Here is a 13,388-nt window from a genome sequence, read left to right as displayed (position 1 = left end):
TCGCTCCATGCTGTAGAAATCAGGAAATTTATGTATTATTAAAGCATCTGTTAATTCAATAATGTGAGAAATTGAAACCTCAGCTTGATATTTTTCTAAGTAGTGAGCTAGTCAGAACTATTTTAAGAATTCTATTTATGATTGAAAGGTAACAATAAAAAAGGGGTGATGTTCTGACACCACAAGTGGTGCGTGTGCGAATTGACCTTTGACCAGGTATTTCTTGTTAGAATTCATAAAGTTGAAAGTGGATTGATTCTGCTACGAAACATGGTTAATCGGATTGCAAAACGACATGATGATTGTAGGTGCTTCGGGGAATTATTACCGCCCAGACAAGATCTATAGATATCCAATAGAGGTCGGAATAGATGTCCATAAGATATACCCCGGTGGACTTGAAATGAATATTCTTTAATGGATATGCTATATACATTAATAATATATTCATAAAATGTACAATTTCTTATGGATTTATATTTTGGACCTTCATGAGATATTCTTTCTCCGAAACAATAGTTGTTAACTCTGAAAAAAAAATTAAAATAAGTATAGAGCCACCCACAGGTCGGTTGGTAGTCGATCGGTTTGACTGGGTGCTTTGAAAAACAAAAATGAAAATAAGTATAGAGCCACACACAGGTCGGTCGGTAGCCGATCGGTTCGACTGGGTGCTTTGTTTACTCACTCAATCGACCACCGTGTTGGTCGGTGTTTCAAGCCGCAGGCTGAACGATCAATTTTCACTTGCATCGTCCAACCCGTGTCAGGAATCACACGTTGAAAGGTAAGACCTCGTTAGTCTGTAGCTCGCACAAGTTTCGACTTCTGAGGGTTGTCGTTTGTAGGGGTGCGACAGCTGGTTAACGGAATCACATATTTTAAATATTTATTTGAACAAAAATTGTACACAATATAGGAAAAAATCAAATTAAATGGCTTATGAAAAATTGGTGCAGAACTGAAAGTGAAATATTAAAACGTGTACATTTTGACATTGGAGCAAATGGCCGAAATGCTTATTCAACGGAATTTTGGATAAGGTCGCAAGAATTTTTATCCTGTGATCTTTAACTTGTTAACTATGATTATCATATTTCAGTTTCCGATCGAAATAATATTCTCCACCCTGGTGAACAAAAACTCAAAAGCTGAAAAATTTCCAATAATATATGGAAATTGTAGGAGAATTCTAAAAAATTCAAATGAATAAAAAATTAAACATGGAAAAACTGTAAAGTTTTAATAAAATGAAAAAAAAGATGTACAGGTAAATAGTTATAAAAAGCAATTTTCACTATACTGCACTCCACTCCACTCTCCACACTAATGAAAAGAATTTACTCCATTTGTTCATCAAGGGCAGGAACAGTTAAAGCCGAATTCAATAATTTATAAAAATCATGGTAGGGAAAAAATAGCCTGTAAAATTCATTAGAATGTTTCAAAAGTTTTTCCGTTTTCGTGAGTCTAATTCAAATTGTAATATGTCAGTAAATACCTATTCAATTCAATCAAAATGAGCGCCATTAGAATCAGTGTACTTTTGCCAACGTAACACAAATCGATTGATTCCGTCAGCATGAAAATTGCGTGCTCGGGATTCGATGAAGCTGACAAAGACCGTTTCTGCCTGGTCCTGAGTGACAAAAGGTTTATTGATGAGAAAGTTATCGAAGTGCTTCAATTGATGGGATCTTTTGGCGAGTATGGTGGTTGACGTAGATCTTCGATGCTCAATTCGTTTCGAACGGTGATTTGTGAAACGTGCTTTTGCCGGCTGCTGTTGACGCAATTTTCGGTATATTTCGTCGGTTTCCTCACGATAAGATCACTGTGATGGTTTGGCGCGGTTGCAGAAAATTATAATGAATAACACCAGCCACTGACCACCATTCAGTAACTATGGTCTTTTTTATGGGTTTTCACCTTTGGGAAGTACATGGGTGGCTAGTCGATGTTCAACCACTGTTCTGAACGTTTCCTGTTGTCGTAGAGGAGCCACTTTTCGTCACACGTGACGATCCGATCAAAAAAAGGGTCTTGTTGGTTACGCAAAAGCAAAGAAGGATCATTTCGAAAAGCGACAATTTCTGTTGATCGTTCAAAACATGGGGCCCCCAATTTTCGAACTTTTTAACTAAAACCGCATGGAAGCTGACGCTCAGTTCTGCCATCCCACGCACAGTGTGATGGGTCAGTCTGCACCAGGGTCCTCAAACCTCGTCCTGGATTACTGTAGGTCGACTACTCCAGGGCTCATCTTCGATGCTAAAATCTCCGGAACGAAATTTCGCAAACCAACGTCGAGCAGTGCATTCATTGATATTATCATTGCCAAATGCCTGGATGATATTTCGCGCTGTTTCGACAGCGCTTTTGTGCAGTTTGAATTCGTAGAGGAAAATTGGCCGCAAATTCTTTTAAAAAAAATCTGTTTAAAATATGTTTTTCCGTTAATCAGCTGTCGCCCTCATACGAACGACAACTTTCAGAAGTTGAGAAACTTGTGCTAGCTAAGGACTAACGAGGTCTTACCTTTCAACATGTGATTCCTGACGGTTGCAGAATCATCCCAGTTTCAACCAGATAAATTCTCTCGAGAAAAATATCTGGTCGAGGCGGGAATCGAACCCACGGCCTTCCGATCGTGAGTCGGGCGCACTACCACCGCGGCCAATTCCACAACTTAACTACTTCATACAATAAGCTGAGAAGAGGCAAGAAATTAAAATTTCAGTATTGTAATATAGTCAAGTTTTGATTGAAATGAACAGTCTTCATAAAGACTTTTACCATATGACTAGTATTTTGTGAACCGCAACCCTACCTACTTGGGTGGTGAAATAATTAATTATATTTTTCAGCGCTTTGGTTCAGTTTGAATTCATAGATAAAAATTGGCCGCAAATCGCTCAACCACATTATATAGTAATAAGCTGAGAAGAGGCGAAAAATTAAAATTTCAGTATTGTCATATAGTCAAGTTTTGATTGAAATTAACAGTCTTCATGAAGACTTGGACCATATAATTTGTATCTTGTGAACTGCAACCCTACCTACGTGGGTGGTGAAATAAATAATTATATTTTTTCATATAAATTTGCCAACGATTAAGAGATTTAAATTTTTCAAATTTGGTAAAGAAGTGTTCACCTTCATCTGCAATTTATTGTCTTCAATCTATTGATCAATTAAATAATTTTATAGAAAGGCACAAAGGCACCTCAAGCAGCAGGACGCATCCATACAGATTTTGAGAAGGGTTTCATCATGGCTGAAGTTATGAAGTTTTCAGATTTTAAAGAAGAAGGTTCCGAGTCAGCTTGTAAGGCAGCAGGTAATTTGTTTCAAATTGATTCTAGGTTTATTGAATCTTCCAACATTTGATTTTTATATATTTTTAATTTTAATTCATACCCTATTATGTAAACATTTTTTCTCTATATTACTGGCAATAATGGATTATATAATTACCGACCTCAAAAACACATTCGAGTGTTACGAGCGCCGCGCCTTTGAATGTACCAAAAGAATCTTATGTTTTGCTTTTGTCTCAGGATGACGCCATCCAACTTGGGCTAATGCTATGCGAGACTACCAGTAGAACAATCGAATCGAACTTCATTTATAGCAACTACAATTTTTTTTTATCAAAACAAAAAATCAGTTGATGTAATTCAATAATTTTTTGGTAAAGGTTTTTGTCATGATATCGGCGAGTTGAAGTATAGACTACACGTAGTTGGCAGCCAGTGATCCATTCTCGACAACATAACGAATATAATGATATTTCACACCTACATGTTCAATACTTTTATGAAATTCTCGATTGTTCGCAAGTTTTATAGCACTTTGATTATCAATAGACGAATTATTTTTCGAAATATCAAGTCTTTCAACCGTCCACGCCAAATTTCAATGCCAATGAAACGTTTTGCTTCACCAACATTCATTTCGAAATCAGTTTTGAGATGTGCCAATATTTTGAAAATCACTCTGTCATTGATAAAGAAGGCTTCATATACAATTCCAGCACCCAAACTTCCCACGAAAAAGCAGTGCTCACCATTCGTTTGCTACAGCTCGAAATTCTCCAGGAATTTTTGCAATTTGTGGTTCCAGCATCGTGGAGACTGAGACTATACATACCACTCTGTATTTCGAAATCTTTTCACTGTCTCATATAGAACATAAGTACTCACTGACACAATTTTTTTTTATTTGATGGGTTCTGCAAGAGATAATTTGTGGATTCTTTTATATTCTTATATCCCACATAAATAATTCTTCTATTTTGTACATAATATTTCTTTCTCAGTATGTTTGGATCTACATACAGGCCCAAATATCCTGAAATGATTCAAATTTGGTTTTCTACCGAACTAGTTTTTTAGGGTGTTGGATGATTTGCTTGATTCCAAACTGATGTATTGAGCATATACAGTGTGACAGACATAAAATGTAGACACCCCTGTATTTTAGTCATTTTTGAAAGCAGATATTTGATTCTTGGTACAGGCATAGACCTTCATAGGCCGCACTTTTCGCAATACTTAGCCGGAGTGACAGTCTCAAACCCAGTCTACTGTGTTTAAGGGCAAATTCTCGATCATGATACCGAACTGAATTATTTGAAAAATTTGCTTGGAAATCGATATCTACCCTACTAACCGAATTTCAACTCATAATTCGAATTTCATATTCAAGTCCGATTTTCAATTAGTGATTATAAATAAGATGCTACGAAAATAATAAATTCATTATAATGTAGGAATAAGAATAAGAAACGTAATATTCATTATGAATACATTTCCTTCATTTTTTTCACTATTTTATCATTTCTATGGTTTCTTATTCGGAACCATTAATTGAAAATTGGTATGTAGGGGCAAAATCGATCTCTAAGGAACTTTTGCAAAATCTTATTTCTCCAACGTGAAGCAAAATATCAAGAATTTTCTCTTTTCGCGGGATCGCAATAGGGTTTGAGGTTGTCACTCGGGCTAAGTATTGCAAAAATTGCGGCCCATAAAGGTCTACGCTTTTACCAAAAATCAAATATCTGCTTTTAAAAATGACTATCAGAAGTGTCTTCATCTTAAGTGTGTCACATTGTAGATAGCAGTATTGGCAGCTTCTAATCATAGCTCCACACTCAAATTTTTCGAATACAGTATGAAATGTGCATCGTCAGTGATAGTTTTCATGGCTCTAATCTTCTGTTGTGTGCCGAGGTTTCACATAAAATGCGTTTTTTTTTTTTGGAAAAAGTTCTGTATTCTCTTATTGGAAAATTCAGTTCCATTATCAAATCTGAAATTATTGAATGCATTTCCAGTCTATTTTTTCACAAGTGTTTTAAATTTGAAGAATTTTTCTATGCTTCTATGCTTCAGATTTATATTTCAGAAAACAGATAGTTTATCAGCCAATACATCAGACTTGGAGAAAAAGAAATAATCATGATCCATGTTGAAGGGAACGAAAAACATTATTGTGAATAAGTTTTTCTGGTTTTCTTGCTTTGGGATGATCAAAAAATTTTTGAAACTTCTTCGGTTCTGTTATCCCAGCTTGTAACTTTCACAGAAGTCAGAGTCATTTTTAAGACATGCCCTTTGAACTGCAACTATTTAATGTGTATCTGACATACTTTGAATTGATATTCTCCATTCGTTCATGCCTTAGTTTAAGACTATTCGTAGTTATAGTGTTTGCAATTCAATTTCGTCAACTTTCATTAGCATTTTAAACGTGTTGCCTCGTCTCAAACCACAAAATTCGTAATTGTCATAGTCAGCAGTAATGATGACACCTTCATCATTAATATTTTCGATTTATAGTAAATTTCACCTCACTTGGGTATGAATAGGAACTCTGTGATTACTTTGTCTTTCCAAATTCCACCAACATTTGTCTTCACTCGGGCGTCCTAAAGTTGTCGCTGGCACTTTTACAAGGAAATCTGCAAGCATTTGCTTACTTTTCCATGCAGTTACTAGCATAACAAATTTGGATAGTGAGCTGCTGATAATTTTTGAATTCATTGCAACATCAGATGAATTTTTGTGAAGAAGTAATTTCAACAGATTAATTTCACGCCAGAGGTTATAAATTCTACTTATCAAATAACCGATCTTCATTGACAGATGATCCATTGACTATCACCTTGTTATCTTTCTTCTCCCATTTCTTGAGTTCATCAGTATTCGTGTTAGTTTTCATAGGATTCTCTATTGTTATTATTTCCATCAATTCATGGGACCCCAATACAAAGGGAACAGTAAATTTCCATAACACGAAGTTTGACCGTCGAATTTTACAATTATTGCAGTTTCAGCTTGAGCCATTTCACTTTTGTTAAACGTCTGTGTCAATATACTGTATGCAGCACATACTTTTTTTTTCAAATATGCAGGGCAAAGTACTATGATCCCATAATTTTTTGCAGAAAATTCATCATTTATGATATTATGTTATAATAATGTAATAATAATAATAACTTTTTCTTAAACTTCAGTAGAGTAATTTTATGTGAGAGAAAAAGTAGAGTAATTTTTCACTTCAGCAGAACAGTCGAACTTTATTGATAGATACTAGAATTCAAATCAAAATGATAATGATTTATGGGTAATAACGTGCGACGATGTGTAGTGACGACGAATCAGTAAATTCACTCCTCGGAAACAATGAAAAAGAATAAATAAAAATGAAATGTTGTTCAAAAGATGTTGCAGTATATGTGTGCAAAAACTGTAGAAGTGTTTTTCATAAAAGCCTGTGTTAAAAGGTTACCAAACTTGAAGTCGAATGCTGTGAAATTGATAAAACAACTAAATCAAAGCATACCATACACGAAATTGAAATAAAACAGGTAATAACGAACAATGACTATCAAAAACAACTGTTACATGAAATGCAAGAAAAAAATAGTATCCTGATGGAAACAATAGCTTGTTACTAGACAAAACGAAATATTTGGAAGAAAAACAAATCATATCAAAGCAAATGCCCCAACAAAAACTGTCAACAAACAACTTAAACAAAAAAGAAGGCTCTTATTCCCAAACTGTGAAATACGGTGAAACGGCGAAACTACCAGTAGATACTAAAACTAGAAATCTGTACCTAACAAATGCTTCTCCGCGAAGCCAGATGGCGGCAGATCTGCCATTGAGAAATAAAGGAGAAAAATCACAGTTAACGGAAATCGTTACAAACTGTGAAAACCAAAACCGAAAAGAAAAATGATAGCGACAAGGAAAAAAAGTACGTGAATCCAGAGGATGTCAAAATGAGAAATAAAATAGTCTTTGGTAGCCAAGGCGAAGGAACAGGCGATGGCTTTAGATTTCACAAACGTAGGAAGAAATATCCAAATTCTAATAGAAGACTAGGAACTGCGGAAGTGAACGGAGAATAATTAGAACATGGATTTGCAGGAGCAGACCGGAAAGTTTGGCTCCATATCTACAGGGTGAAAACACACGTTTCTGCAGAAATGATAAGGAGCTACATAGTGAACAAAGATACTTCTGAAAATAAAACAATAGGAATCCAAGAGCTCAACAAAGAGTGAACACAACCAAAAGACAACTAAGCAATATCAAATTACTCAATCTTAACATACAAAGTCTAAAAAATAAAGTCTTACAAGTCCTTTTGGATGAGGTATCATCGAAAGTTTTCTGTGTCACAGAACATTGGTATCAAAGAGATGAATTAGACAAAATCAGCCTAGGTACTCTACAATTAGTGGCCAATTTCTCCCGAAGTACATCTCGCGGAGGAGGCACAGCTATATATGAATCATCTGAAATAGAAATTGGCTCGGTTGAAATACCAGTGACCCGATATGAAAAACACTTTGAGTTCTTATGCTATAAAACTAATCTGAACAAAAAACCTTGCTTTATAGTATGCACATACAGATCTCCATCGACTACTACATAAACAGTATGGGTCAAATTTTGGAATTTATTGCAAATCGCTCTAGTTATATCATAGTGTGTGGTGATTTTAATGTATATTTCACCGAAAATGACTCATTATCTGTGTTGCAATTGTTCCTGCAATATGGTATAACCTCGAGCGAAAACTCTCCTACTAGAATAAGTAAGATTTCATCAACTATGATAGATAACATTTTCACAAATATACCTTTAAATATATCAGAGTGCATAGTTTATACAAGTACAGTACCTATCTGATCATTTTAGTCAAATATTGAATATAATGCACGATATTGAATCGAAAAAGCAAACTCATTGTAAGAAACGAATATACTTTGATGCAAACATATCAAGATTTATTATAGCGCTGTCTACTGAAACTTGGGAGGAGGTCTATGAGGCAAGCAGTTCAAGTAGTAAATACAATAACTTTCAAAACACTTCTTATTACCACTTTTATCTAGCTTTCCCTCTGTCCATTTGCAAACGAAATTTAACCACTGATATTTGGATAAACTCTGAGATAAAACAATATTCAACCTATGTTCGCGATCTCTACCATCTTTATATTGAAACAAAGAGCGAATTAATATACATTAAATATAAACAAGAAAAGGGTGCATATAAAAAATTTCTTTCATATTACAAAACATCAATAAATGATAATTATATAACAAATTCCAAGAATAAATCGAAAACAATGTGGAACATTCTGAAAAATACAAATGATGCTAAAGTAACAAATAATACCTGCATCACAATCAAACTCAAAGGAATTTGCTACAATGTTTAACAACCACTTTACAACCCAAACATGCAGTAAGAACTCAGGTAGTACAGGGTTAGCGAAGAACAAAGCCACAATATTTTTATAAACGGCTAATCATACAGAAATATACAATATTTTGAACGACCTACAACCGAAATTTGCTAGTGGACTTGACTCCATTCCCCCTTTAATTTTAAAAAAAGCTGGGAGATACATTTGTGATCCTCTGGTAGATGCAATAAATGAAAGTCTGATATCTGGTATCTTCCCAGATAAGTTGAAAATAGCAAGAGTAATACCGATCCACAAAAATGGAAGCGGATATAAATAACTATAGACGGGTATCCATTCTACCTTCGCCTTCAAAGGTCTTTGAGAGAGTAACCTACAAGCGATTGCAAACATTCTTGAATCTTAGTGAGATACTTCCTCCACAACAATACGGATTTAGACAAGGGATGTCAACTGAACTTGCAATTCATAATGCGATAACAGAAATTATGAATAATATTGGAGAAAAAAGTAGGGTAGGAAGCTTTTACTTTGATATATCAAAGGCCTTTGACATGGTCAGTCATACTATTTTACTAGATAAACTAAAAGATTATGAAATTAGAGGCAACGCACACGACCTTATAAAATCATATTTGCCTGGAAGATACCAAGTCGTAGACATTCAAAATGACCAACAAACTTATTCTGATAGAAATCTAATTACTCAAGGAGTTCCACAGGGGTCTATCCGAGGACCAATATTGTTCTTGATATACGTGAATGACCTTCCACAATTACTTGGTACAGGTCTAGTCTGTCAAATCGCAGATGATATGTCGGTAACAGTGTCTGGGTCTGATTCAAGAGCTCTCTCCAGTGGGTTATCTGAGGTAGCGGAAAAAATGTTCAGGTGGTGTTCGGAGAACGGATTAAAATTGAATACAAACAAAACAGAAATAATCCACTTCTGAACTTTTCAAAATAGACAGGAATTGATCTATGTCAAATTGGACCATAAATCTATTCCAGAAATAAACGATTTCAAATTTTTGGGGGTCACAGTTGATAGCAGTATCAGATGTGACATACACGTGTATAAACTGAACTCAAGGTTCTGTTCTGTTGCAGGAGTAATTCGAGCAACAAGGGATGAAGTCTCGTTGAACAGTATGAAGGTATATTACTATGCACATGTTCAATCTAGTATTCTATATGGAATTTTATTTTGGGTCACATCTACTATGGCGAACAAAATATTCAGAACTCAAAAGTATGTAGTTCGCTCTATGTTAAAATTACCTTATGGGTCAAATATAGACCATACTTCAAAGAACTTGCTATATTAACCGTTCCTTCCTTGTACTTTCTTCAAATAGTAACTTTTGTAAAAAAACACTAGGTACCACATCTTTACAAGGAACTGTGATCATTATTTTGATCAAATGGCAATAAATACTAGAGGAAGAACCGACCTCAGTATACCAAAACACACAACATCATTTTATGAGAAGGGACCCCATTATAAAGCCGTTAAGGCATATCAGTCACTCCCAACTGAAATAAAAAATACTCAGTACCTGAGAAAATTCAGACTACTAACGATAGAGTATCTGAAAAAAATTATTACAGTTTCAACAGCTGGTAATGGGTCTTGATGTAGTTGTCTCATAAACTTTCAAACTACAATAATTTTTAGTAGATGTATTTATGCCTACTTGTATTTACTTCATTTAGTCAATGAAGTGTATTGTAATCTTTGTCACCGTACATACATTTTAATGCATTGTTTTATAACCCCTGACGTGCTATGTTCTCATTTGATTTTATGGCAATAAATAATAATATTATTATTATTATTATTATTATTATTATAAACAAATAAAATGAACTAAACCTAATTCAACAACAATAATAACATTCATTTTCAACTGGTAGGTACACACCCAGTATCAGAAAAAATATAAATACCTATTATGTAAATATAGTAGTTCAAGACCTAACATAGAGAAAATAAAGTAGTGAAATTAGATACATTGCTTGCAGATTTGTTTGTAGGTATCTATCAAATTCAAAGTGGAAAGAGTTTAAAAGAAGCATGTATTCATATCCTGTTTCGAGGTACTAACCCTGATATTAAAAAAAACATGCTTTATACATTTCATCTACACATTCAGCTGTCAATTGCATTTTGATGAAGTGATGACTGAATGAGCATTGCATATACCAGTTATCTTCTAATGAGAGTGTTATTGTGAGAAAAGTGTGAATAATTGTAATTGTTTTCATGAACAGTTTTATATTACATGTAGTAATTCATGTTTATGATGAGTCAAATTTGGAATGACGTGAAATGAATGAATTGAAAATACTTTTCTCATATCAGAAAAAGTATCTTTTGAGAAACAGTAAATATATTGAAAAAATATTATATTTTTCAGGAGGAATTAGTTTTTGGGAAAAAAACTTTTCACTCTTCAGTTGATATATAAAAGAGTTGAACTTCTGAAGAAAATGAGAAAAATATTAAGTAAATAAAGACATTTACTAAGATGTGTAGATCATTCACAGAAATTTCTTTCAGTTGCATGCTGTAAAAAAAATCCATCGGAAAAATTACTTTCAATTGAAAGGGGTCTATTTTTAGAAGAGATTAATTTTTGGGAGTGAAAGGTTTGGGCTTTCTACTGTGTATCTCTACGAAAAATTTGAGTATCTTCCAAAGAAAGAAAGGAGGCAGTAAATTCCAAAAAGAGTACAAAGATGGGTAGATCATGTGAAGAAGTAACTTTCAGACCTAAACTAGTAAAAAGCCCTCTCAAAACAGTTACTTTTATGTTAACATTGAATTACACGAAAGAAAAATTCTTTTGAAAAAATGAGTGCATTTGAAATTTCATAACAAACGGATGAATATTGTTATGGAAATGTCTCCAATATAAAAATTGATGTAAAAGTTTTATGAGTAAAGGTGTACACGATTCCTTTCATTTTACTCTACAAAGGTACCCAACTAATTTATTCTGGCACTGGCTGTAAAATACCCACTGTTATACCTCAAATTCGAATGTATAGAAAGATAAAGACATAATGAAAGTATTCAACTAAATTCATTAAAATCCCAGTTCATTAGAAATCACTCTCAGAGTATACCATCCAGATAACAGTTTTTTATTCAGATTTCTTGTTTTCCTCAAAGCTGAGATTTTTATCTGAGAATGACCCTAAGAATTGACATACTTATATACATTTTTTGATTTTATTAACTCTCCTCTAATTTGAAAAGAATCAACAATGTATTCAATACGCTAATTGTATTTACTTCTCTTTGCAACCTAGCTTGTATTCATTTTAATTATTCTAAATTAAATGAAGTAACAAAATCTGATTCAGCAATTTTAATTTTTTAAAAAGGAATTTGAATTTAAAAAATTGTTTACATGAAAATATCAACATTGTTTCTATTCACCCTATATAATGATACTTTCTTTCATTTTATTGCATGTTTGAGAAAAGGAAACCATTAAAAGATTATTCATTTCAGGAAAGTATCGGCAACAAGGAAGAAACTATGTTGTAGAAGATGGGGATATAATATTTTTCAAATTCAATGCTGGTGCAGGTTTACAAGCCAAGAAGAAATGATTGTCAATGTGTATTACTGTTTGCATCATGGTTTATTTATATATTAACATGATCTTTTTTTATGCAAGCATCAACTGCTGACTTCTGTCATAACAATTTTGATTATTTTATATTGAAAATATTCAATAAAATTCATGATTTTGTATTGCAATTATTGAAGTATATCTTGCATATTTTATATAGTGTTTCACATATTCATAATTGTGAATAAAATAATCTGTCATTCTGATATTAACGTTATTACTATTATTTCATTCAGTCTTTGGTTTCGATTTACTTTTTTTGGAATCAATGAAAGGTATGTTCTGTATATATAATTTTCAGCTGTTTGAATAATCTGGCTTTTATCCAGTTATAAAAATCAATTTCATCAACTAGACTCTCTTCTAACTTTCTTCTTACAATCATTGATATTTTTGGTTTCCCATACTTTGGAATATCTAAAAGAAGACATTGATTAAATAGATAAATTGAATATTACCTTTTGCTCAATCCATACTCAACAGATCATTTTCATAAACTTTTGTTGCTCCTTTGAAGAAGTATGGTATTTTGTTTTCCAATATTTTTAATGTTGCATTCATTTCTTCCAAAACTCCTACAACAGGAAAATACCTGACGACATTATTTTTTGCTATCTGTAGAGCCCAAGTGCTGTTAAGTACCCTTGAAAAAAAATTATTTAGTTTTACGACAGGTAATATATGAAATTTAAAAAATTGATATAAAGCTGACACAAAAAAAACATCAAAAACTATATTACAGAACATCTGGGAGTGATTACTACGTCCTTAAAACATCTCTAACAAGTCATCAGAATATATTCGTAATATATTCATTGGTTTCAGATATTTCTTTAATGTCTGATGACCCCTTATATGTAGGTAAATGTTTTGTTTCAGTGTGGTGTGTTAGTGTTGTGGATATTGTTTTCTATTGTACTAAGTATATCGTTTGATTGTGTTTTTGTTTGAATCAAATCAAATTTAATCTTATGACAGTTGGTTCAAAATAGATTGCTACAAATT

General features: G+C 33.3%; 2 protein-coding genes across 3 annotated transcripts in view; one reads left to right on the top strand and one right to left on the bottom strand.

Moving 5' to 3' along the window:
• LOC111514125 (obg-like ATPase 1) overlaps positions 1-12,511 on the top strand; it is a 95,450-nt gene extending 82,939 nt beyond the window's left edge. Inside the window, exons 10-11 of the mRNA XM_074172326.1 lie at positions 3,211-3,340; positions 12,260-12,511. Of these exons, the coding sequence (XP_074028427.1) occupies positions 3,211-3,340; positions 12,260-12,360 (231 nt within the window). The 3' untranslated portion in view covers positions 12,361-12,511. The remainder of the gene's footprint in view (positions 1-3,210; positions 3,341-12,259) is intronic.
• Positions 12,313-13,388, bottom strand: part of LOC111516888 (uronyl 2-sulfotransferase homolog pip) — a 49,302-nt gene continuing 48,226 nt past the window's right edge. For both annotated transcript variants that reach the window (XM_074172325.1, XM_074172324.1), the window contains 2 exons: positions 12,860-13,026; positions 12,313-12,800 (listed from right to left, as the gene is read on the bottom strand). In XM_074172325.1, the coding sequence (XP_074028426.1) occupies positions 12,649-12,800; positions 12,860-13,026 (319 nt within the window). In that variant the 3' untranslated portion in view covers positions 12,313-12,648. The remainder of the gene's footprint in view (positions 12,801-12,859; positions 13,027-13,388) is intronic.

The sequence above is a fragment of the Leptinotarsa decemlineata genome, unplaced genomic scaffold (genome assembly GCF_025532065.1).
Source record: "Leptinotarsa decemlineata unplaced genomic scaffold, Ldec_3_MD MMD2_tig00000090_RagTag_RagTag, whole genome shotgun sequence".
Taxonomy (NCBI): Eukaryota; Metazoa; Arthropoda; class Insecta; order Coleoptera; family Chrysomelidae; genus Leptinotarsa; species Leptinotarsa decemlineata.
This window is presented reverse-complemented; position numbering and strand designations above follow the sequence as displayed.